Source organism: Rhinatrema bivittatum, chromosome 18 (assembly GCF_901001135.1).
Source record: "Rhinatrema bivittatum chromosome 18, aRhiBiv1.1, whole genome shotgun sequence".
Classification (NCBI taxonomy): Eukaryota; Metazoa; Chordata; class Amphibia; order Gymnophiona; family Rhinatrematidae; genus Rhinatrema; species Rhinatrema bivittatum.
In genome coordinates this window covers 40,930,493-40,957,122 of record NC_042632.1, presented here as the reverse complement: position 1 = coordinate 40,957,122, position 26,630 = coordinate 40,930,493, and the positions used below count along the sequence as shown (strand labels likewise).

Sequence of the window (26,630 nt, the reverse complement as noted above, 5' to 3'; positions counted from 1 at the left end):
CTGAAATTTGGCAAATTAGCTATTTAGAAGGATAACTTTTCAGTATTCCATCTAAATGGCTTTTGAATATCTATCCCATTATGTCACTATAATAAGTAAAAGATTTTGTATTAAATGAACAAAAGTGTGCTTAGGCCATTTTTATTCTTTCAATTTTAGCTTTGTTTTCTTTAGCAGTTGATGAAGGTATGGCCTTCAAAAACTCAATAGTAATGGGGTTTTTGGTTTTTTTTTTTTTTGCGTACAGTTCTTTAAGATTGATTTAGAAGACTGTCTCAGGGGCCCAAGTGCTTTACATTGCCATAAAGAGGACTCCCCTGGCCGGCCGGGGATGCCGCAGAAGCAGATTCACAGCCCCTTCAGGCAGGAAGTTTTGGCCATGGCTCAACGGCAAAACCTAATAGCCAGAGTTAGGGGTCCATGTTTGCCAGGAGCCACTGTGGTCGCTCACCGAGGCCTGTGGCCGCAATGCTTAAGCTCCAGCCAGACACACCCCGGTCTGACGCAGGAGTGACTTGGTCTTTATGGGTTCATCTGAAGGTGCAGCGGTGCCTCCTCCTGTGCGCCCCAAATATCCTTCTGGGCCACGACAAATATCTTTTATTGTGCTAAATATCTCCTTTTACAATAGTTGCTATTTCGCAACGCTTTAATATATTTTCGGCATTCGGCCTCCAGGGGCCAAAATAATTTTAGAGGAATCAAGCCTCAAGAGCGTGCATGAAATGATCGGCCCTTTGCGTTTGTCGGACTTGAGGGTACAGTGGGAGAGGATATGAAAGTGACAGTCAGGACAGGAGCAGCAAGTTATTCACATAGATAAAGTGAACCCAGGGATGGAGGTGTTTCAATATAGATAGTGAAAAAAGAGGTAAAGAGACCTTCATATGGACACAGCAATTCGGGACATTAAACCAATGTAGCGTTTGCTTAATAGTCACGTTTGCCGCTGTAATGCTGTAATGCTATGATGTATTTTCTAATTATCGACCTCCTGAAGCTTTTTAAATAATTTTTTGTTTTAGAATTGCAAGAAAAATGAGCATGAATAGCCTTGTAGTGCATATGAATGTGGGGAAACTTACCTTCTATAAATCTCGCACAGAAATCCGCAGCGTTCTTTCATGTTGAGCACAGCCCCGTAGCGGTGCACGTTTCCATTTCTGGTTTTCCTGTGCCTGTTTCTGCCTGTCTGACAATCATTTTTCCTGACTCTCTCTTTATTTGCTAGTTTGCCTGTCTATCTGCTTCCCTGGCCATTTCCCTGCCAATCAACTCGTCTATCTGCATGTCTGTCTGTCTGTCTGTCTGTCTCCTTCTCTGTCTATTCATAGGATGAGGTAGAGGAGAGGCACAGCCTAGTTCAGGGGTGTCAAACTCATTTCAATATCAGGCCAGATTTGGGAAAAAAAAAAAGATTTGAAAGGGGCTGACCAGTTTGAGGGGGTGGGCAGTGGTCATCCTCCTACGATGTTGTGACTGTCCCCTCCTCCTCCATTGTCCATTGATCTGGTGTCTCCTTCTCTGCCTCTTCCTCTTTGGTTCCCATTTGGCTGGAGGCATTGGGGGGGAGGGATAAGAAATCTGTGCACGGGAGGATGTAAGCCGGTCCCCCCCCCCCCCCCCATGCAGCCAATCACTCCCCTCAACTCCCCCCACCCCCCAACCATGCCAGCTGGTCCTAGACCCCTTCCTTAGTGTCAACCTCCAACTCAGCTGGTGCCCACTTCCACTGCGGCTCAGATGCATGTGAAGGTGCACTTCCCCTTTAAGAGGGAGGCGTCAGGTCTGCACTAGGTTCAGCCCACATCAAAGAAAAAGTGGCCTTCCCCTTTAATCTGCAGCTGGGGCTGGAAATGAAGGGCTACACCCGTGGGGCTGCCTCTCTCTCTCTCTCTCTCTCACACAGCCCCACGGGCTGGTCTCCACTCCGCTTCTTATACTGGTACCGGACCTCTGACGTCCGTTCCTGTGCAGCCACTGCAGCTTGGTCTCATCCCCGAATGCTGCTGCAGGCTTCTGATGTCATTTTCCAGGCTACAGCATTGGCGGACGGTCTCACCTTCCTTCCGCGACCTCAGATGAAAAGCGGGATGGCGCCAGGCACTGGCCACCCCTCCTGGACGATGGGCACGTGCACAGGGAATCGGAGGCTGAGCCACAGGGGAGACGTAAGCTGCTTGCGGCCGCACACGTTCGCATGTTACAGGCCCACGGGCCTTATGTTTGACATCCCTGGCCTAGCCACTCCTATTACATGAGACTGTATGCAATGTAATTCTTACTTGCGGGGTTCCCAATCTCTCGATTAAGGGTACAAGGTGCAAGGGGGCATACTTTGCTTCCAGACGTTTCATCCGGACCTCGAGGCGTTCTCCTTCTGTGAAGATAAAAGCAAAATAGTGACACTAGAGCCAGGTTTCGGCAAGGCCGGCCCCGGCTGTTGGCCTCCAAGTGGGTGTTTTGGTTTCCGATACATAAAATCTACGCTTGAGCGAATATCCTTGCATGAACATATTCTCATGGAGACAAAACAGATCTTTTACTCAGCAGGTTAAATAGCAGTCTTCCCACCAAAGAAGTGAAAGAACACAGCTGAAGGATCAATGTGAAAGAATTCTAAAACGAATGCACGCGCGTAAGAAATAAAATATCTGAAAAACACAGAAGATGCTCGTACGTTAATACAAAGAGGGAATAAGAAGAGAAATCTGGATTTGTTGGGTACCACTGATATAAGTGGTAAATAATAATGCTACAGATAATTCGCCGGGGCATTCAAGGACCTGCCCGAGACACAGAAGCAGCCTTCGACGTCTGGACATCTTACCTTTGATGTAGACTCTGGGTAAGATATTCTGGAAGGGCGCAGCATGCAGCAAATCGCAGACTTCTTCCTGGGACTGAAGGAGGCAAGGGAGAGAGATGTTATTCGAACGAGCGCCTCCTGGATTATTCCTCCCTCACCCAAGAAAACCTTGCTCCGTGTGCCCTTTCAGACCTACCCGGGGGCAAGCAGTCATCCTCATTCTGCCGGTTAGATATTTTACTTTTAAGCTGTTCATTTTTCCCCTCTATTTCTCTTTGAAAATTTGGAGCCAGAGGGGAAATGTGCATACTTTGTGCCTGTGCACTTGGCACCTACTTTCTCTCCCCTCCCTCTGACCTTATCCTAGCCCTTTTACCTCCCAGATAAAGGTAGGCATTGCTGTTTTAGCTGCTGGGGGTGGGGGGGCGGAGGTGTGGGGAGGGGGGAGAGGGAATTTTCAAACTGCACTTTTACACGGGCAAACGTGTTTGGCCGTGCAAAAACAACTGAAAATTATCCTCTTGAAGAGGACATTGTAAGGAGCTCATGATACCGCTGTACTTCGCTCCATTAAGATCTCAGAACCTACCGAAAATAAAAAGCCCACTATGCTGCCACGGTTTGTGGGCTCCTACAGTCAATATTTTCTCTCTCCTAAACTGAAGTTAAGCACAAAAAGCTTGAGGGGATAAACCAGGACACAGAACTGGAAGAGGCAGGGGTGCAAAGGTCCACAAATTGTGTCTGGGATCTTAGATCCCCCCGCACCCCCCAGCACCATGACGCGCTGATAACGATGAACCCCCTTCTGCAAACGAACCGGGGAGACCAGGGTTCAAATCCCACTCTCACTCCTCGTGACCTTGGGCAAGTCACTTTACCCTCCGTTGCCTCTGGGGACAGAGAAATGACTAAGGTACCTGTCACGTAATCCGCTTTCAGGTGCCGAAAAAAGCAGAATATAAAAAAAAATTAAAAAATTAATTCATTAGATGGAACCTCACGAGAAAAGACGAGCAGCACTGTAGGAGATTTGGGGGTGGGTGGTTAACGAAGACCGCGACTGCCGGCCGCACGCGCGCACAGAATTATAGCTGTGCAGATGTGGCTGCACCGCCTACGCGGCAGAACGACTTAAACGGCCAGCACTCTCCACTGCCTACAGGAATAACCTGCTGATCCTAATGACTGTCTCTTCTTTCAGCAGTTTAAGGCCAAAGTCATTAACCGGTGAATTCAGGCCAGGAGGGCATGCGGGGGAGGTCCTAAGGAAGCATTTTCTAATTATATTGCGAGGTACAGGACAAGCTGAACCCACACCTTGCTCCAGTACAGCACAGAATACTGAATGGTAATGAGAGCTCTTACTCCAAGCGGGATCCTGTGCCCACCGCCCCACGTGCTGAAGAGGCTTGTTAGATTACGCTCCGATCGTTAAGAGCGCCTCGCCGAAGCAGAGCTGCTGAGAGTCCCTTGAGGGAGAATGGACGGCGCACCTCGCCAATGCAAGGCTGCCGAGCAAACGCTGCCGTCTGAGGGGCATTCGCCGACACGCCTGCCGGCGCAGCACAGAATGTCTGGCTTCAACGTGTATTCAAGGGCCGGTCCCCAGGATTCGGCCCCGAGGCTGTGCGCCGGAGCAAAGGGTGTAGGTTTGTCCATAGTGTCTCCCCCTCCCCCCCCCACACACACGGGAGGGGGCTGAAGGCAGACAACTGCTAACCTGAACACTACAAACCTTTAATACCGAGGGGCGGCTTGAGAGAAGCAGGAGAGAAAAGTATTAAGACGTGAAAGCCCTAATGCCCTCTTTCCAGGGGGCAGGGATGACGTCGGTGGAGTGGCAAACCATCATCTCAAAGCTAGGCCGCAATATCAGAAACGTGAGATTTCCTGATCTGAGACTTTGGCTGGCACTTGTGAGCTACATCCATCGTAGCGTAGAGAGGGATGGAGCAGACAAATATTTCATAAAAATCAATGATATACCGTCACTTATAAACTGACGTTTTGGAGAAGTATTGACGAATATTTTGCTCTGGCGAATGAGGACCACCAACAATGGCTGCTTGAGGCTGCCTCTCTCTTTGCTCTGGCGGCTGGCAGTCTGGACAGGTGGTTTCTCAGGATGCACTTCCCGCTGCTCCTGCGATCCCCAGTGGATTTAGCTGGTTCAGTCACATCCTCCCGCACTGAGACCGGGAACACAGGAGGAAGGCTGGTGCTGGCGGTAACCCTGAACCCCTGGGACTGAGAGCCAGAGAGGACGGCAGACCCTCTCAGTGTCTCTCTCTCTCTGTACTGGGACTGGCGTACCCAGAGTTTTGTTTGCAACTCAGAAGGAGGCTCGGAAAATAGCACGTTTGTCCTCTCACTCCCCTTAGCGCTAGCACATGGTCCCACCAAGGTTAGAGCTCTGATCACAGGAGGAAGGCAGGATCAGTCTCTCTTGTGTTCCTATGCCTCAATACGCCGCGTCACTACTCGGCACAACTTGTGTGTCTTTCACTAGTCCATTTTTAACTGGAAATCGCAAAATATGAGAACGATTAAATAAAAATAAATAAGAAATGAGCAATACTGGGGGTAAAGCTAATGATGGCTGGAAAGGAACATGATGTGGATAAGAGGGTGACCGTCTTCTTATAAGAATAGCACCAGCACAGTGAGGGTGAATTGGGAAGCAGAACAGCCCTTTAGGACACTGACTGCTCCTGAATATACTCTTCATTGTGGTTGGGAGCATGGATCACACTTATCAAAGCAAAGGGATAAAGCCCTAATAAATTCTGCAGGGTAAGGCACGACGTGACCCTGCTAGTGCTGCACTCCTTTGTGCTGTTTGTCCGTCACTGCTGAATGGACTGGGGCAGAGAAAATCAGGCGGAGGGGGCTGGGCCGAGCTGCTGGGTTAAAGATGGAAGGTCCTGCTCGCTGCACGCTGGCCTCGCAGGGGTCCCCTCTCCCGGCAGAGGACGACCTGTGCCGCTGCTGCAGTCCTCGTCACTGTGGAAACACAGGACCGCGGGGAAGGCCTAATTACCTCTCATTTCCTGAAGGGACCATTATCTACCACAAGTGTCCATTAGAGGATGCACAGAAATGAAGGTTAACAAAACCAAAAAACAAAAAAGCAGAATAAATAACTTAATACATCTTTTGACTGCTACTTCCTCAGGTCAGAAGAGAATGAGCACAGGATTAAAATGGTGAGGCAGGCCAGGCCAGGCGTTAAATGCAAGAATCAACTCACATGGACACTAAACAAGTCCTCCGTGGGGGAGCACTTTCAAACAACAGACCACTGCATCAATGACCTTACGATCATGAGAACATGCTGGGTCAGACCAAGGTCCATCAAATCCAGTATCCTATCTCCAACAGTGCCAACCTGAGGACACAAATACCCGGTAGATCTACTTCTTGCTGCTCAGTCCCAGGCAGAAGTGATAAGCTCTCCCTTACTTACCCGGCTAATAATTTATATAATGTATATAATCAGTTATATACTTTTCCTCAGAAATTGTCCAGGCCCCTTTTAAATCCAGCCGTGCTAGATGCCTTGACCAAATTCTCTGGAAATAAGTGCCACATCTCGATCGTGCGCCGATTGAAAAAAAAAAAAAACCCAACACTTTCTCCGATTAGATTTAAATCTGCAACCCGCTGAGTTTCATGGCGCGTCCTCTTGTTTTCTTATTATTTGAAAGGGTAAATGGTTGTCAACCATTTACAGGTTCCAGCCCACTCATGTCCCCAACCATCTTTTATCATCTCCCCTCTCAAGTCATCTCTTTTCCAAGCAGAGGAGCCCTCCCTGCTGGTCCCGGGGATAAAGAGAGGAATCGAACAACGCATGCAGTCTTAATTACTGCCTGCAAAAGTTGACTTGCGGAGAAAACATGCGCGAATCTCTGCGGGCAATTTTTTGAGAGGGCAATAAGCAAAAAAATTGCACACAATCTTTTGCATTCTTTATTGCTGGACCTTCCGTTCCCTCCAGGGCAAAAATTCCCCACAGGGTTTGCCTCCCCCATATATTTGCCCCCATCCTGTGCATATAATTTTTAAGATCTTCTGAATTTCACAGACTGGACGCTGTTTGCATATTCGTTCCCGGCACAGATCTCCAATGCAAGTTCCACTCTATGTGCTAAAGGGAGTGGCCCTTGGGTGCTCTCTTAAGATTTTTCTTCACCTCAAAGAGCTTCTGACTGAATGAAGCAAAGCAGCCGGGAGCCCCATGAGGAGAAATTGATGGCGCAGCAGCAGCTGAACCAAAGAGAGCGAAGACCGCGGGAAGTGACGAAGTACACGGAAAAGAAAGAAAGCCAAATCAAAATGGCCCTTCTGATAAAAAAAAAAAAAAAAAGACAGTTACACGTGCGTAACAGGACAGGCGAAACAGTTCATTCCATTACTCCATAAAATGATTAAGAACATAAGAAAATGCCATACTGGGTCAGACCAAGGGTCCATCAAGCCCAGCATCCTGTTTCCAACAGTGGCCAATCCAGGCCATAAGAACCTGGCAAGTACCCAAAAACTAAGTCTATTCCATGTAACCATTGCTAATGGCAGTGGCTATTCCCTAAGTGAACTTAATAGCAGGTAATGGACTTCTCCTCCAAGAACTTATCCAATCCTTTTTTAAACACAGCTATACTAACTGCATGAACCACATCCTCTGGCAACAAATTCCAGAGTTTAATTGTGCGTTGAGTAAAAAAGAACTTTCTCCGATTACTGATACTGATGCTTGTAAAAACAAGAATTTCCAACACAGAGAGAGTAAAATAGCTTCACAAATGTGGTTAGGGCTCTGCGCCGAAAGCGGTGAGGAGACCTGGGACAGATTCTTAGCTCCTGGCAGTAATGAGGCCAAAAGAGATACCAGGGTGAGGAAGGAGAGCCAAGCGGACTACAGGGACGTTTCTCTGCAGCCGCAGGCCTGTAAGCCTGCGGGGGAGTGTACAATGGAAGGCAGACAATGGAGGCTGGGCAGGAAGGAAAGCGTTTTGCTCAGCGGAGAAGCCGGTTGCTTTCTGGTGCTCTTACCAAGGCTTGCTCTATGAGGAGACAGAAGAGAACGGCGTTCCCCACTTCCCTCAGGCTCTGGAATACATCGGTCTTCAGCTCTGCGTATTCTATGATATCTTTCAGCTGGTGATGGAAGAACTCCAAGATACCTAGAGGGAGGAAAAAAGGAACGAATGGTCACCGCTAAACGAAAACTCCTACACAACGTCTTGCAGTCACTACAGGCATGACCAGGGGACAGGGAAAGAACCTACAGTCATGACAATAGAGCCCTGTGTGCGTAATAGTCCCCCCCCCCCCCCCCAACCCCACCGGGGTAAGACCCATGCGTGTCTTTCTCCCATGGCGCCCCCTTCCCCCGAAGAGCCCTTGCCTGCGTCTCTCACCTGGAGACCCGTACTCGTGTCTTGGCAGGCGGCAGATTTTCGGCATCACCTCGATCAGAGTTTTCACGTATTGCAGGATGGTCCCTTGCAGCTGTTAAGGGAACGTGAGAAAATTCAGGATTATCCACATAAGCCTAGAGAGTGGCACAAGTTTTCCCTTCATCCCTAGCCTTTCTTTCCTTCAACTTATTCCGCCAGGTCATTCCGGGACCCAAGCTGACGAAGGAACTCTGCTGGAGCCCAGCGACGTGGAGAGGACCAGCAGTGCTCACCAGGCTTTTGACGATTTTCAGCAGCTCTTCCATCACCACGGCAATGCCTTGGTACCCCAGCAGCCGGCAAATGGTCTTGAAGTGCGGCGGCCCCACGAAGTTCCGGTAGGAGCTGTAGATGTGGCTGTAAGCAATGTTGAGTGGCTGCAGAAGACAGACACAGGAGGTGAAAGTCTGCAAACGAGGGAATGGACCTAGGCTGGGCTGGGCCTGCTGCGGTCGGGAAAAAGGATAGGAAAGTGCATGAGAAAAGCAGAAAGATCAGCAGGTGTGGGGGGGGGGGGGGAGGGGTGTTTCTCTCGGTTAACAGTGACTCAAGAGTGACGTGCCCATGTCTCTGAGTGGCGCGTAAGCGTAGGATTGTCTTTAACCGGAGTAACAGCACTTGACAATCTGCTAAATCCTAGTGATGGCCTTTTTTAAAATTTTAGGTGCTTGACAAGTGGAAGCTGACCCTTGTGTGAAAGTTCCCAGTAACGAGATCTACCATCTTAACACAATATTTTCCTCTCTAAAGCCTCATCCTCAACTATCTTAGCAGGGGGGAGTCTGCTTGGCAGAAAGATATGTAAGCTAGAATACACTGGGTGGGGGTCAAATCTGGTTTGGAACTCACAAAACTCTCATCCCCTTTGTTTCCCGATGTTCGCCCTTTACAGAGAGGACAACTTCTAAAACTAGTAGAGGAGGGAGGACCATGAGGAAGAGGTTGGAGCAGGGCAAACTATGCAAAATTGCTGTTCCATTTCCGACGCACTTAGAGTAAACATTTACGATAATGTGTGCCTGGCTTTAAAATAGCACACATTTTGCATTGCTTCCAAGAATTCAGAGGCATTGTTTGTTTTTTCTCACCACTTTCAATTTGAATGCTCACCGAGGCAAAAAAAAGTGACTAGCAATCTGCTCTCAGTGCCGTATTATCTTTAGTTCTTTCCCAGCAGCACTCTGGAAACATTTGTGCGCACTCGGACGGGGCATCGTCAATTCTGTCGTGCAGGAGAAGAACGGACAGGTCTGGTCAATGGGACCTCAGTGTTGTTCTTTCTCCCCCCCCCCCCCCGACCCCCTAAGGGATGCAGGGAACCTTTTACTGCTCTGCACCCAGGAAATGTTCAGCCGAGCTCCGCACAGTGCGTAGGGTGCTCTGCATGGAAAGGCAGATTTCTGGCTACAGGACGGCAGGATGTCATGTATCGGAGAGCAGGGTGCTCTGTATGGATGGGCAGAGTTCTGGGTTCAGGACAGGGATAGTGGGACTCTGGAAGCAATACTGAATGAAGGGCAAAGAACGTAGGGGAGTAGGGTGCTATATACAGAACAGTAGATGGGTGGGACTTTGCGTGCGGGAGAGCGGCAGTATTTATGGCAGATGGTATGGGGTTTTGGGAGCAAACACCATTTCATCAGTTACTGGTTTTGGATTTACTTTTTTGCATGGGAGAAGTCAATGGAGGTTACAATGTGGGCCACTCAGCCCAGGCCCAGACTGTCCGTTAGAAGCTCATCAATCTCCTCTATGAGAAAGTACACCTGTGAAAACATCGCTGTCACCTTCAGAGCTCCCATCCGTTCAACTTCAAAGAAAATTACTCAGTACCAGCTTTAACGTGAAAAGATACCAGATTCCTGCGGTTCTGTTTCCGACAGGTCTGCAGGCTTTCATCGGTAGCCCAAGCTCAAGTAGCAGAGGTTTCCTTTAACGGCCACCACCACATCTGCCGAAGGTCATGCCCTCCAGCCACCAGACACTGCTCCAGAGCAGCAATCACAAAGCCACAGACCCTGGCACGGCAGCAGCCCTTACACAACCACTGCAGCTCATTGTCAAAATGTGTGCGAGGCAGGAATGCTGGGCAATTTGTGCACCTGGCCCTGGTTGCTATGCCAACCCTTTGTATTCCACCCCCCCCATTCCCGTTTTCTCTCTTTATAATCGTTTGTAATAGAGGCCCTTCTCTGAGACGTGCCGAGCCTCGGTGCCTTTTCAGCTTCCAAAAATCTATCATTTTAAAACAAAACTGCTCGTGGTAAAGTACTCTCCATGATTTCACTCTAAACACCTGCATATTGCCCTTCCCAAAATATCATTTTTCCACCATTTAAACATGTACAGACACGCCAGGGACAACTCACGGCAGGGCATAAGTGGGGTACTTTGTAATGAACAATCACCCCATATTGAATCCGGAACCAGCAACCATACAGAAAGAAATCTGCTGCCAGCTGCAGTGCAAAAGAAATAGAATACCACAGTTTATAATTTGCTGTTATGTACTATAGATATTATACCGTGTCTTGTAAAAGAAAAAAACAAACTTCACATTTTTGCGCATTTTACATATTCTGTGTAAAAAAATATAAATCAATATGCATTAAAGCAGGAGTTTGTTTCACTGATCTACACAAACATACTTTACACTTTCATCATGAAAGAAAAATTACATAAATATTCCAAAAGTAATTAAGAAGAAAAAAACCCCCAAAAGCCTTTTGCATAAATCTTGATATCCCTTGGTGGAAGCCCCTTTTGTACCAACAACCACCATTAGTCATTCACGAGAACTTGGCATGGCAGGATGGTGCAGTATTTGCTCATTCCCCGCAATAAAGCATGGGCATGGCAGAATTGTGTTGTGGGGATGCTCTGAAGCAGTGCAGACAGGGAGGCTTGTGAAGATCGAGGGAAAAATGGGTGGTATAAACACAGGCAGATCCCAGAGGCAAACCTGTTTCCGTCTGCCATAGACCCGGGACTGGGCGGAGGAGTCACCTTTCAGCAGGGCAATGATCCCAAGCACAAAGCAAAAAAGCAACAATGGAGTCGCTCAGCAAGAAGAATGTGAAAGTCCTTGGGTGGGCCCAGACAAAGCCCGGGCCTGAATCCAATATAAAATGTGTGGCCAGACTTGAAGACTGCAGTCCACAGACGATCACCCAGTCACCATGAAAGATCTTGAGGTCCTGCCAAGAAGAACGGGCAAAAACTGTACCAGCCCAGCGTGCAGTTGATAGACACGTCTTCTAAATGACTCACGACTGTTATAGCTGCAAAGGGGCTTTCACCAAGTATTGAGGCAAGAGGTGTGAAGACATGCAATGAAGATTGTGGTTGTTTATTCTTAATTACTTTTGGAATATTTCTATAGTTGTTCTTTCACGATGAATGTGTAGAGCATGTCGCGTAGATCAGTGAAACAAACTCTTCTTTAATGCATTTTGATTTGGATTTTTTAGACATCAGAATGTGAACCATGTACAAGGGTGTGAAGACTTTTACATGACACTGTACTTTATGGGGGCAATTTTCAAATAGTCCATGCAAACTAGATGCAAACTAGGCGGGAGCTTTTTAACGTGCACACTGTTACTCAAACGGTCAAAGAAAAACTACCAGGTCATTTCTCTCTGAAGATCAGAATAAATGTTAAACATGCTAAAAGCAACTTTGAACTTTGTGCCTGCTCTTTTGTGTGCGTGGTCACGATGGGGGGGGGGGGGGGGGGGGGGGGGGTGTTGAAATAGCACTTCTAAAAATGCCACCTAAGCTCGCTATCCCCTGACCTGAACCCACCTCTGAGAATGCCTCCTTGGAGACCAGCTATGGGTACAAGTGCTACAGATGCAGCCATCCAGAGGAGGGAAAATTTTCAGCCAAACCATTTCATCTGGGTAAATGACTCGTAAAATTGTTCTGTCTAGGGTGTACTAAATTACAGAGTACAACAACATACAGTATATGATGTATGCCAACTTCTGGAGTATTCTGACCTAGACTGTATAGGCACATAACTTGCCCAGAAGACATGTGTCTATATGGTGCACTAACACTGAATGTGTTTTATCTCCTGTACACTAGCCTATACTGCTTTAGAACATAAGAAATGCCATACTGGGTCAGACCAAGGGTCTATCAAGCCCAGTATCCTATGTCAACAGTGGCCAATCCAGACTACAAGTACCTGGCAAGCACCCAAACATTAAATGAATAGATCCCAGGCTACTAATCCTTATTGATTAATAGCAGTTTAAGGACTTCTGCTCTTGGAACTTATCCAAACCTTTTTTAAACCCAGTTATACCAACTGCTGTAACCACATCCTCTGGCAATAAATTCCAGAGATTAATAATGCATTGAGTGAAAAAGAATTTTCTCCGTTTTAAATGTTAACTTTATGGAGTGCCCCCTAGTCCTTCTATTATCCGAAAGTGTAAATAACCGATTCACATCTACTTGTTCAAGACCTCTCATGATTTTAAAGACTTCTATCATATCCTCCCTCAGCCATCTCTTCTCCAAGTTGAACAGCCCTAACCTCTTTAGCCTTTCTTCATAGGGGAGCTGTTCCATCCCCTTTATCATTTTGGTCACCCTTCTCTGTACCTTCTCCATCGCAACTATATATTTTTTGAGATGTGGTGACCAAAATTGTACACAGTATTGTGTACATGGTCTCACCATGTACAGAGGCATTGTGACATTTTCCGTTTTATTAACCATTCCCTTTCTAATAATTCCTAACATTCTGTTTACTTTTTGGACTGCCGCAGTACACTGAGTCAATGATTTCAAAGTATTATCCACTATGATGCCTAGATCTTTTTCCTGGGCGGGGGTAGCTCCTAATATGGAACCTAACATCGTGTAATTACAGCAAGGATTATTTTTCCCTATATGCAACACCTTGCACTTGTCCACATTAAATTTCATCTGCCATTTGGATGCCCAATCTTTCAGCCTCGCAAGGTCCTCCTGCAATGTATCACAATACACTTGTGATTTGACTACTCTGAATAATTTTGTATCATCCGCAAATTTGATAACCTCATTCGTCGTATTCCACTGGGTGGTATTTTGTCCAAAAAGGCTCTTTTTCTGAAGGAGAAAACAGACATACAATTCAAACAAATGCTCAAGTCTAACCATTTCGATGTCCTGAATGTGATAACTTTGAGAGATTTCATACAAAACCAGAAAATCAGGAAGTGGAACAGCCTGTGGTCAGCTAAATAATATGGGAAACGGTTTCTAAATAAAGCAGCCCTCACCACTTTCCAGGAAAACCACACTGCAATCACTAGAGAAACCACTGCCATGTACTGAACGTAATATAATTTTTCATTTGGAAAGCCCATTCTACAAGAAAATGTAAATTCCACCCTGTACCTTGAGGGTCTTTATACCACTCAGCCTTGCTTCCGTGCCTATATCTTACAACGTATTCTCTTTGCCACACAGCCTTGCTGTCGGACCCCAAACCTAACACCTTGCCAGATTGGAGGATGTTTTGGGGTCTTCAAGCCACTGTTTGGGCTGCTTGGCCCCTTTATCAGTGCCTGTCTTGCAGGCTTCTCTGAAACGTCTGCTGCTTTGTTCAGTCTTCATGCTGCCTTAGGATATCAATGCCACATTAGGTGCCGGTTTGCCACTTGAGATGCCATTAAGGGTTCATGGCACTGTTGCTGGTGCCTTCTTTTAGAGCTTTGGGGTATTCTTCCTACTTTCTCTGCTTCTTTGCTTATCTCACAGTGACTTGGTGAAATTCTGCCAATGCTGCTACTCCTTTGCCCCTTTACAGAGTTGTAGGATCGTCAGGCCACTTTTTGTGCCACTATCCAGTCTCACCAGTCTTTATTGGTACCTTGGAGTTCTTTTCCCCTTCTTTTGATTTCTTCACACAAGTTTTAAGACAATTGATTGGAAAACCCATATTCCGGAGCCCAATATGGGCTGGAAATTACCTGTAAATACTTCCCCCATTGACTTTAATAGCAAATGAAAACAAATCAAACTAAAAAATGATTTTTTTTTATTTTGAAATTAAAGATACGAATTAGAGTCCCCACGAAATGAATTTTCAAATGAAACAAATTTTTTCCTGCTGCACACCCCTAGGCCCACTATAGAGTCGGATGACATATACAGATCTACACAATACATCAAGGTATGATTTCAGCCCATTCTTCAGGGAAGCAGAAGAGACACAGATAAAATGTAAGGTGCTTCCAGAGGAGAAGATGATAAAGAGCAAGGAGAATACAGTGGTGACCACTTAATTAAACAGAACCAGACACGAAAAGCAATAAATGCACTGTGATTTGTACAAGAAAATGTATACGCCTTTGTCTTTGTCAAGCAGTAAGATCAAGTGACTATACAGTCCTGATTTTGTATAGAATGTAATCCTGTTTTTTTTTTGTTTTCTTTTGGGGTGGGTGGGGGAATGGCTTGGTGGTTATATAGTCCACATCTTGCGCAATCTTGGCCCCTTTGCCTTGCCTTCGTAGTAACGAATCTCTCAGTCTTAACATTAGGGGCAGACTCTTGCAGATCAAAGCTGACAGGATCATGCAGAATTGCCCAATTACAGCTTTCTATTGGTTGCTATAGTGATGATGCAGGCCTAGAAATGTATAAAACAAGTCTGAGGAGTGGGAAGGAGGCGGAGGAGAAGGTGGATCAATTTCAGCAGAAAACAGAGGGTGAGATAAATCCAACATCTTGAGCAGCGAGAAGAGAGGAAAGCACTGCCTGTAGCCCTGGGGAAAAGGAATCATTCAGCCTCTGGCGTTACCCCCCCTCCCTCTCCCCCCCCAAACTGTGACTTCTCGCATATGCTACAGCTTCAGGGAGCAGGTCCCAGGCACCTCGCAGGTAAAGCAGCATTCTCTTTCCATGCATTGACTTGATTGTATTATTGCTACACTTTCATGTACGCATTTTCTATGTTCATTAAGCCTCTGTTCTGCTTAAGGCAGGATCTGTCCTCCTTTCCTCTGAGTATTGGGCTTTCACAGTCCACATGCCATGTAGGGAAACAAAATACACAATCTCTGTCCCTTGCATATTATCTTTGTGTGTGTGTGTTACTTTTATCTGTAATATTTTGTTAATTTTTAATGTTATTTTTTTGTTGTTTTAATGTAGTATGTATTGATTTTATGGTTTTTAAATTGTAATCCGCACTGAATGAATTGGTTTGGCATATTGCGGAATATAAGACTTTGAATAATAAAATAAATAAATACGAGATACGAGGAGACAGACACACGAAAGGACAGAGTGACTCAGTCTCCTCACTTTGCCAGTGTAGAATATTTTTTTTTACTTGCCCCAGGGAGAAGAAAAGCCCAGCACCCCCAGCTTTACCAAGAGGGCAGGAATAAAAGGAAACCTTGCCCTAATTGCTTTCCAGTTTCCCTCTGGGGCTTCAGGGCATACAAATGGCTGAGGGCGAGACAAAGTCTGGTGATGGGAGAGATCACTTCCTGCTGTGCTAAAATATTTTATCAGAAGGCCACAAAGCTGTTTGCAAACCAAACCAAACCAAAATAAGCTCAAAGTGTGATTCTAAAATACAAAGCCCTTCCCTCAACCAACTTGACATTTTGCAATGCTAACAGAATAGCATTTCACAGAGGATGAATAGGCTGGGTTTAAGCTGCATCATCCTCATCCTCATGTGTTCTTTTTAATCACAGCCTGGCAAACGGATATTTCATGTTCTTGATTTTAACCTCTCCTACTGACAGCAATTTCATTTTATGGCGTATACTAATTCATCAAATCCCTGGGTAGCCTCGAATGAAGGCTCGTGGGGCTGGATCCCAGCCCTGGTTCTGACAGAGCTGAAAGAATAAAAGGAGCAGGAGGATACTGCTGGGTCAAAAATAAAATCCTCCTAATGAATTAGTTCCATTATCTCCTTTCACAAGCTGAATGGGCAGTCATGCATTGTCATCAAAGTCACCCACTCTGTTACCCAGAGGGCAGTTCAACACTGATTAGATATTCTATAGACATTTTAATATAGACGGACACTTAAGACAGACATGCACCTTCAAGTCCTTGAAAACGTAGCCAAGAACAGTTTGGGGAGACAAACCCAGCTCTGCAGACCTGATGCCGTTAATGTAAATACGAAACTGAAGAATGCAACGTCAGACAGCACAAACCGCGCTGCACGGAGGGGGGCACAAAGTCTGCCGGCATTTTTTTTAAGCATCTGTGCTGCCAATTGAAATCACCTGTCTTAAAAAAACCAAAAAAACACACCGCAAATGTGCAATTTTAGGCCCCCCAAGTGAAAACCGCAAGCTGCTCCTATGCCTGCCTCCCTGTGCCTGTCTGACTGCCGCCTACCTCTTATACTTGCCCTTGACTTTTTCCCCTCACTGTGTGTGTTTGTCCGACTATTCATGCAAAATTCTAGTAGCCCTACTGGTCCTCGGCAAAACTGGATGCTTTGCACGCTGCAATCCTTTTTTGCAGGACCAACATAAACACGTAACGTGGTGCAGGGACATGAGTTTTCCAGGCCACAGAATTCTGTTCTGCTTTCCCTGCATGCATTTTGGACTGAGTATTTATTTGCATTGATTGACTGCCTAACTGCATGTGACTGCCTCCCTAGGTCTCCATGTCATATACCTGGATCCAATTGCCTATGTTTCTGTATTTAATCTGTTACTACCACAAATGCTGAGATAACCCAATGATCACTTAGGGTCTCTACAACAACTTGCACAGAATACTTTGAGCAGAACAACGGATGAAAGCAGAAATCATTTAAGCGACAAAGCTAGAAATCTCTCACTGATAAACATATTTCCTGGTAAAGTTAAATCAGACTACAGATTGACAATAACAATAACATTCAGTGCCACTGATTTTGTTTTTTTATTGCAAATAAATTCTATATGAAATAACTAAGGGGGGTAATTTTTCAAATCGCGATGGGCCGTTATCGCGATCTGGAAATTCAAATTAGGGAAAGGGGAGGAGTTTGGGCGGGGTTTAGGTGTGGCTATGGAAATTTAGGGGCCTGCAGCGCTGCAGTTGATAATGTGTCGCACATTTTCGCCCGCATTAGCGCCGGCAATAGCAACAACTATTTCACTGGCACTACGGGGGTGATAGTGTGCAGTGTGGCTGCAACTGCAGTGGGCGAAAATGGCACCCCCCACTCCTTTTTTTCCCACGGGCGATCATTTCGCTATAATTATAGCGAAATAATAAATCTAGGCCTAAAAAAGATAGGTTACAGCCATGAAAGGTAACTTACACTATTTCTATTTGAATTTCTGTGTCGTTCCTCACCAAAGATTCCAAAATTGTTATTGTAAGTTCTAGTGTGGTAAGTACATCTAGTACTTACAAAATGAAAATTTAGACTGTCTTTGCTTCTGTCCTTAGGAGTACAATGAACATTCAAGTCAAAAACATTACATATTCGAGTGCCACCATCACCTGGTCCCCCACTGTGCAGTGCCCTGAGAAACATTACCAAGTCATGTATCGGCCCAGCTGGAACGGCATCTTCTCGGGCTATCTACGGCAGAATTTTCACCGGGAGGAGAGGATACCACGCTCTCTCAGCTCCGTCGCCCTGCGCAGACTCACTCCAGCTACCGTTTACATCCTGTGCGTCGCCTGCAAAAGTTCCTACCCCTCCAGCGACTACTGCACAACCTTCCAGACTCTGGACAAGACCCAACAGGCCTTAGGCGGCTCTGGGCTGGATTCTAGCACCTCTCTCTGGGTAGTGGGCTGCCTCCTACTTGTCTGCTTTGTAGCGATTTTGATCTACGGCTGCCTGCAGTTCTGCTGCACAAGGTGCCAACCTGGGCCCCAGCAGTACAGTACCAGCTCTGAAAGGCACGTGTCCAATCACCAAGCATGGCCTGAAAGCCACCTGGCTTCAGGACTCGGGGAGCAGACCATAGAGGTGCCCATCATGACAGTAGTGCTCAGGAACCCCAACTTCCAGACGGGGAGTGCTCAGAGGCCTCCTTATTGCTCCTTCTCCTATAAAAATGTCGATGAGAAGAAAGCCATTTTGCCAACACAATGCACTTGAATGAAATAAAAGTGAAGAAGGCCAAGCTAAGGTAAAGCTGAGAAATGCAATACCTTAGGTGAATTTTTCAGATTTAAATCTGTGTTAAGGTAACAAGTTAACTTGGGGTGGGGGCCGGGGAGTGTGTTTCAGCTTTGTTAAGCTCTGCTGCTGTATTTATTCAGTTACATTAACTTTGTGGGTCAACCTGTCTATATAAACACATTGCTCAGGGCGGAGGTTTGTTTAAATAAGACTACCACATAATCTGCTGAGAAGAGGGAAGTACAGGACCAGTACACCACAGGTTGTCAATTTAATTATAATCATCATGCACATTACTATCATCATATCAGAAGGCAAGCTACAATAAAACCAAAAAATTAAAAAATGAGGATGGCATTAAAAAGGTGCAAAATGAGCTTAACACGTTTTTCTCCCTGACCACCTCCAAGATTCTCTAACAGGTCCTGATATATGTTCCCTTGGGTGGTTACCAGACATGGAAACTGTTTCTCTTAATGTTGGCAGCAGTGGGGTTATGAGACTCACTGTGGCTCAGTGACGTCTGGAAGAGACCATGATTTGGAAGTGGACACAACAAGCAGCCAGTTGTGCACAGACTCAGCCATGCACAGGAGACCCAGGTCCCCCTGGAAACAATGCTAACGAAGTGAACACAGTTAACAATGCTTCTTTGCTCAGCATCCATAAGTCCGCTAGCAGCTTTCTATATTTAAGAAATAAACCCTAAACACCACCTATTTCCTTAGCATCTCACATTCCATTCAGATCTATATCAGCCATCAGGTTATCTTTATCAGAAGTTTGTGTATTATCTAACGCACTAGGCGAGCTGCAATAGCATATTTACAATAAATATCGCAAAATAAAAGAACAATAAAAACACATCATAGCATAATCAACATGATAATCAGATGATGGTGATAAAATAATAAAACAAAACTAAAAATAAGCCATGACATGAACAAATAAAACTGAGATATACATGCAAAACTCCGTACGGCCTTTGCAACTAAATCAAAATGCAGCAGCGCGTATCTTGTTCAATTCTAACTGCCGAGAACATATAACACTCATCCTTTACGCCCTACATTGGTTACCCGTGTCTTTTCAGTGTAAAATTCTTACGATGATCCATAATTTACTCTGTAACTCCTCCTCCCATCTGGTTATGTATTTATAAACCTAGAAGGCATCTCCACTCTGCAAACAAAAACCATTTGGATATTCCCACTGCTAAAATAACCAGACTGGATCTCACCAGAAAGCATGCTTTTTCAATTGCCGGTCCCACTCTCTGAAACGCACTACCTGACTCACTACACTTAATATCCAACACTAAAGAGTTTAAGAAAAGTTTTAAAAGTTTACCTCTTTAAAAAAAACTTTTGGCAACACAGGCTAGTGCATTTTATTCTTATGTTATCAATAGAATGGAACCATCCCTTATACCTAACTACGCACAGCTACTGTTGTTGAACCTGCTTATAAATGTAAAACTCTTACTCATTTTTAAAAAAGAAAAATAAAACAACATAGTTATCAATGCTTTGAATTGATTTTATGCTGTTATACTGTGAATGTGGCGATCTGTAAACCGCAATGATCAATACTTCTTGAAGGGTGCGGTATATAAAACTTTTAAATAGATAAATAAATTTAAATAGCAAACTGCCCAACAAAATATGCGTTGGTTTAAAATTCAAAAGTAAAGCTACCCATAAGCCACCTTAAATAAGGTCTTCATTAGGGACTTGAATGCTTTGGGCATGTCAGCAACCTCAGTTCAAAAGATAAGCTGTGCCAAAATTCAGGGACAGCAACAGAGAATGCTCTTTCCGAGTTATAGCTAGTCGTGCCAGCTTATGATTGGGAATGTCTTAAAGGCCGATCAAAGAGTGCGTGTAGGAACGTAAATTCTTAATAGGGCAATTGCTCAAGGAAACAAATCAAGTTTTACAAGATGATGCACCATAACGGCAATTTTATATAATACACCCTGCTGGATAGGTAGTCAGTGCAGTTTCCTTAAAACGGGAGAAATATGCTCTCGAATATTTGTACCAGTAAGACGACAGGCTGTCAAGATTTGTAGTAATTGTAAGTATCTTGGGCACGGGACGTGTTCCCTTTCAATAAATCAATCATTCCAAACACTGACGTGTCCCTTGTCGTCCCAGGTTTTTCTCAAAATTACCTTCACCTTTCTGACTGTATTGGCAAACACCAGCACTACTGACCTTGGACCCGTAGAGGTAATAGGGCTGCACGTTGGCAGGCTTGTCCCTCTGCGGCTCCTGCGTGAACGGAATAGCAGTGCGGACAAATCTAGACATAAAAAGAAGTATCATTACTTGTGCCTTGACATTGCTGTGAAAGCTCTACATCCTTCCAAATTTTGCTCTTTCCGCTTAGACCCTCTATCCCCGATCCCAAACACCTTGAACCCTTGCCAGTCCCCAGCAGTAGAGGGATGTCGCCTCCTAGACGATCCCCTCAGCACTGGGCCAGCATGGGAGTGGCAGCCATCTTCACTCCCTCTCCAGGACAGATGGCACCTGAGTCTGCTGCACCAAATCCTGATGAACCCTTCGTTAGAGCGCCAAGAGCGTTGAAAGTTACCTGGGATTCTGAGCAATCTACATACTGTTACTGCAAAGAAAGTCGATGGCCCTTACTGCGGAAAAGGACCTAGGAGCCTCTCCAGGGCAATTTCTCAGTGGAGATGTACAGAAAATAAATTTGGATTTTACATTTTAATTATTCATCTTTCCGAATCAAAGCTCAAGGCAAGCTATAAACAGGACTTACGGTCGAAGTTCTGTACCTGAGGCAATGGAGAGGAACGTGACCTGCGCAAGGTCACAAGCAGCATCAATGGGAGAAGCAGGATTTGAACTCTGGTTTTCCTGCTGCTCTAACCACTCAATTACTTCTCTACTCTAAAGAAACCATCCCCTTAATTGCTGAGAACTTGATGTACTTCATTACACATAAAAAAAAATAAAAAATCAGCTGAGAAGCAAATGACTGCTGTAGGTGCCTGTGCATTCTGGCAGCATAACGCTGCAATACTTTCCATCAAGGAGCAGATGATGTGTCCCCTTTAAAGAGCTCCTTGACTGCTCAACACACACTGTGTAGTAATTATACCCCTGGGACGTATGTACTGTATGCCCGGCATCTGTTCCAGGGTTCTCAAGTCAGAGTTGCTTAGTTTGGGATATTTAAACAAGCAAACAACTGGGCAATCACAAAACACAAATATGCAAATTTAAGAGGCAATTTTACAAAGGTATTTCTGTGAGCAAAGTACTGCTTTTATAAAACTGCCCGCTCAACACGCGGATAAAGGTGCACGCGTACAACCTGTCCAGGCGCACTTTTGGGAGACATATTCTGGGGATGGAGCAAAAGATTGCTCATACGTTTCCTTCGAAAATTGGTGCAGAGTCTGCAGGTTAAACCCCCCCACAAAAGGCACACAGTTTGAAAATTGCTGTCCTGGTTCCAGCCGGAGAGCGCGCACACTAAAGTTTCATTAGTTTGGAGCTTACAAATCAGAAAATGAGGGGAACAGAGGACCTACATATATGCAAGTCATCACTTCCCATGCTCAATTTTCAAAGCAACTGAACAGGTAAAAAAAAAAAAAAAGTGTTTCACCCGCGTTAATCAACTCTCTGAAAAACTCCCTGAAAGTATCAAACAGCTTGGTGCATTGTTCCAGAACCTATGCCAGGGGTAGCCCATTCTGGTTTTCGAGAGCCACAAACTGGCCTGGTTTTTAGGATACCTACAATGAATAATGCAAGAGATACATTTGTATACAATGGAGGCAGGGCATGTAAATCTAATCTCATGCATATTCATTGTGGATATCCCTAAAACGTGGCCTGTTTGTTGCCACCCTGACCAAGAGGAGGCGTTTCTGGGGACGTGTCTCGGTCAAGAGAGGAAAAGTACACGCGTAGACGACTTATGCTTTATACCCGTGGCAATTCTCAAAGCCAAAGTAGGTGCGTGCTTTCTCTTTGAGCACCGGTACAAATCATGCAGGCAAAAAAGTAGGCATGGTCTTCGTTCCAGTTGAATAGCTTGAAAATTGCCCAATCTTGAATACAAACCTCCATCTGCAGGTTTGTCTTTCATAGAAAGTTTTGTGCTCACCTGTTGGTGGAGCCATTGTAGCAGTAGTTGGGCAGGAAGTCAAAGTTGAGCTCCCAAAAAACGTGGAGGGTGTTGCGTCCATAGGGTGCGGACACATTATGGTTAGCCTCTCGGAACATGGCATCAAAGCTGTCCAGAGTCAGATGCTTACAGAGCAGACGATGAGTCAGACGGTTGATCTCCAGTAACCATTCCAGTTCCTGCACAGGGGGAGAGAAAGGCATGGGCAGTTCTTCAGAAGCAGTAAAACCCAGGCGTGCGGCCTTGCAAACAGGGACAAAAACGACAGCAAGAGGGAACTCGAATTTGCACTTCGAAATGTGAAGTGGTTTAAATAAAGTTGTTTGAATGGGTGTTCGATATGCAGCAATATGCAAAAAGCACTATTTTTCAATCTTGATGATGCAAAGTGACAACTAGAATGAGTGATACTTTCAAGCCAGTGCTGGTTTGCGATCTCACTTGTCTAGGCATTTGTACTGACAAAACCAAGAGAAATTCCAGAAGACCTAGTGCATGGAGATTTAAAAAAAGATTTAGAAAAAAATAGGACTGGCTGAGTGAGACCTGGACTAAGCTACTACTGCTCCAGTTCTGACTGAAAAAGGTGGGACTTCCTGGGAGTATCAGCATACCTTGAACTCTTTATTGATATAGTATTAGTTAATGAGACAATCAGATGCATCGATTTGTCAACACATCTATCCCTAGAATAGTAACATGTAAATTATGGTAGATAAAGACTAAAATGGTCCATCTAGTCTGCCCAGTAAGGGCTAATCCAATATAGGCCTATGCACACACAAAATCCCTTATGCAACCCACACCAATCCCCTCCTCCTCCCTTGTCCTCGCAACCCCATTTCCACCACTGTCCTGAGCAAGCCCCAAATCTGCTAAAGTGATGGCTGATGCTCTTACCACAATTGATGTCAGGTCCTCACTCTCAAAGCGGCTGATGGCCTGGTCTAGGGATTTGTACATCGCAGCGGAGATGCGCTGGGTGATAAGCCTGTTCAAGTCAATGGACCTGCCCAGTAACTGAGAGAGAGAGAGAGAGAGAGAGAGAGAGACAGGCAAAGAGCTGCTTTAGGTCCTATTACCAAGGAAGGAAGAACGTTCACGTCAGATCTGTGACTCCAGCAGCAGGTCAATCCGGTCATCACCACTCGGGAGGTTTTCCATCACTTCGTTCTTCCACATCACAAGATCCATCTCCCTTTGGTTTGCACTGAAAGGGCAGTTTTAAAAGTGCCCACCTTGGTGCACAAGTCTGCGGGTATTTCCCACTTGTGATCCTTGTACCGATTTTCAAAGAGAAAGCGTAAGTGTACTTTCCCCTTTGAAAAAAAAATGCCCTAGGTACAACCTGCCCTGTGGACGTTTGCACCTTTCGCGCATTATTTTCAGAACCTGCCCAAAACACGCCCCTGGAACACCTCCCCCCAAACTTGTAAAAAGCACGCACATATTGCGAAACCTCGTGCTTGCTTCTAGCCATATTTGAGGGAGAGCAATTTTCAGCGATAAACATCTCTTTCTGTTCTGCAAGACTTATCCCTAACATTGCTACCATTACAGTCAACTACCATTACGGTAACACCTGAAAAACTCAGGTAAAGCCAAGCCAAGAAATAAGTACAGAAGCAAATATTCAGTGCCAAGAGCTCCGCCTGTAGAGCAAAAGAATCACGGCACTCACGGATTCCCACTTTTAATAGTTGAGGGATTGCTCTTGGATGGTTCAAACAAATACTTGCTGCTTTTAGCAGAGGTGACTCACACTTTAAAATGAGAAGACAGGGGCTGAACCCTGGGATTCAGCTCTAATGGAGAACCTGGTGAACGTGTAGATAAGATTATGAATATTAGTTTATTTTACATGGGGATATATGTTTCTTGTATTGGTTGATGGTGAAATAACTGGATCGAGATGGTACATTTCATGCATGTAATATGATATTTTAATTTTGCTTGAACTGTTTACATGTGGAATGAAAATAAACTGATAAATAACCTTGTTCGGGTATCCTGCGCAGTAAGATTTGGGAGCATCACAGAGGAGTAGTGCTCCATCCCCCCCCCCCCTTTTCCCGGTTGGAAATGGGAGATAACACAGACACCACGTTGGGGGGGGGGGCGCGGGGGTGATCAAAAAACTGACCCAAGATCAACAATGAAGCAAGTTCAAAGATTTCCCCTTCCTTCCCTCTACCAGGCTATAATGATCACCCATGCATTTGTCCTGGGAACTCGGAGGGATATGAAGAGAAAAAAATGGCATAAGGGCAAAAAAAGAAAAAAAGTCAGAGGTAGAAATGACAGGAGCATGACAGCTGGCGTTACTCTGCTCGAAACACAGGCCTTTAACAAAAACAAAAAACATCAGTCGGCTTTGCCAAAAGAGTTACAGAGTTCCGCAAAAGTCCTTTATACCTGGACGTGTCTCTGCTTCAGTAAAGTCTCGTAGCGATTGGAGGGTGGATATGGAATGATCACGCCATAGTTCTTACATTCTGCACGGAAGCGTTTGTCCAGCAAGACACTAGAGAAGAAAAGCCGTCAATAAACACCTCATTGCTACCTGGTTCAGCGCCTACGGGTCACGGTAACACACTTCTTTTCACAGGCTATACCTCGTCCTCTCCTCCGTGACCACCTTAAGGATTCTTGACATGAATATTAATCAGCTGGCCCTACCATCTGTTGTTGTCTTTGTTTTGTTTGCATTGATTTTCGTTATGAATGTGGTGTTGTAAGCCGCTTAGAGCTGTACTTATGGGGCAGCATAAAAATACATTAAATAAATAAATAAAAGGCACATCTCACAAAGTCAGCTTAATCCCATGTCGGCAGTCCCCGTGTCTATCCTCAAAGCAGATACCCTACTGCCAACACCAGCAAGACATTTACTCAAATGGTCAGAAATTTGAGTCTCGTTACTACACACATTGACCCCCTAACTCTTAATGTTTGCATACATTTTGCCAGTCCGGTAGCTTCTTTCTGCGCTTTTCACCTTCCAGATAAACAGGAGATAGCTCTTACTGGGCAGACCTTTAGTATTTCTAGCTATGCTATGACCGGTGTTGTATATTTGATTTAACATAAGAAAATGAAGACCTTTAGGGTTTCAAAATGCCTTGCATTCTTTCAGACTCTGGATCACCTCTGACATGCCTAGTCACATTGCTTATTAAAATCAGTTGTTTCATTAGTATTCTCTGTAGGTCAAACCTGACCCTAGCAGCTCCCTCCTGCCAACCACCATCCCACCCGGAAGAGCAGGGCATCTTGGCCATTGCTCAACAATGACACCTAGTGCCCAGAGACTTGGGGGTGTGCCCATACAGAGCTGAGGTCTGTGGCCCTTGGCTGAGATCTGTTGCAGCAATGGTTAGGCCACACCAGGGGTAGGGTGGGGGTGGTTATTTTATGCATTATTTGAGTATGTTATCAAGCTACCTTCATTCTAACTACCTGGGGTTTCCCCTTATTTTATAACCCCGGGTAGTTAGGAAAGGATGGATCCAACTGAACAAGAATTCCAAAAGAGCAGGAGAAAACTGCAGGGCCAGAATAAATACAACAAAAACGTATACAAAAATAACCCCTACGATTTTGAACCTTTATTTTATAATTATATTCTGTAAAAGTGGCCACAGGCTGCACCAAACCCTTTCCCGGGCTCTTTCGCCCAACGTCTGGCCTAGACATTAGCTACGAAGACTATTGGAGGAGCTAGTCTGGCTTACTGCCGGTGACTGCTCTGACAAGATATTTTTATTTTTTTACCAGCACGCCTTTAAACGGAACGCAAGTCTTGAAACCCATGGCAACTGCCTTTGGAAATGTCAGTGAGGTGCACACCTCGGAGGCTTTTGAATCCACATACTTTGCACTTGGCGTTTGCCCCTGCTGAAAGTTCACACCCGATAGCGCACCCAGCGATTTGAAAATGCAAACCACCCGCAGAATCATTCCTTTCCCTTCCCGCACCTTGGTCACAGGGTGGAGAGGAGTGGGGCAAATTTCCAACCGCGTTTTTACACAGGGAACAGCGTTTCCTCAGGCAAAAATATTATGTGCC

At 45.4% G+C, this 26,630-nt stretch overlaps 2 protein-coding genes across 5 annotated transcripts in view; one reads left to right on the top strand and one right to left on the bottom strand.

Annotated features, from left to right (window-relative positions):
* Positions 1–26,630, bottom strand: part of CYFIP2 (cytoplasmic FMR1 interacting protein 2) — a 77,617-nt gene that overhangs the window by 8,318 nt on the left and 42,669 nt on the right. For all 4 annotated transcript variants that reach the window (XM_029583619.1, XM_029583618.1, XM_029583617.1 and 1 more), the window contains 9 exons: positions 24,977–25,085; positions 23,462–23,581; positions 22,541–22,740; positions 20,611–20,698; positions 8,508–8,651; positions 8,236–8,326; positions 7,868–7,998; positions 2,831–2,903; positions 2,286–2,380 (listed from right to left, as the gene is read on the bottom strand). In XM_029583619.1, the coding sequence (XP_029439479.1) occupies positions 2,286–2,380; positions 2,831–2,903; positions 7,868–7,998; positions 8,236–8,326; positions 8,508–8,651; positions 20,611–20,698; positions 22,541–22,740; positions 23,462–23,581; positions 24,977–25,085 (1,051 nt within the window). The remainder of the gene's footprint in view (positions 1–2,285; positions 2,381–2,830; positions 2,904–7,867; positions 7,999–8,235; positions 8,327–8,507; positions 8,652–20,610; positions 20,699–22,540; positions 22,741–23,461; positions 23,582–24,976; positions 25,086–26,630) is intronic.
* FNDC9 (fibronectin type III domain containing 9) lies at positions 17,711–18,383 on the top strand. The gene has a single exon (XM_029583622.1). The coding sequence runs from the start codon at positions 17,711–17,713 to the stop codon at positions 18,365–18,367; it is 657 nt and encodes a 218-aa protein (XP_029439482.1). The 3' UTR covers positions 18,368–18,383.

Coding starts and splice junctions, on each gene's coding strand:
- FNDC9 (XM_029583622.1), top strand. CDS start 17,711: ATGAACATTCAAGTCAAAAACATTACATATTCGAGTGCCACCATCACC.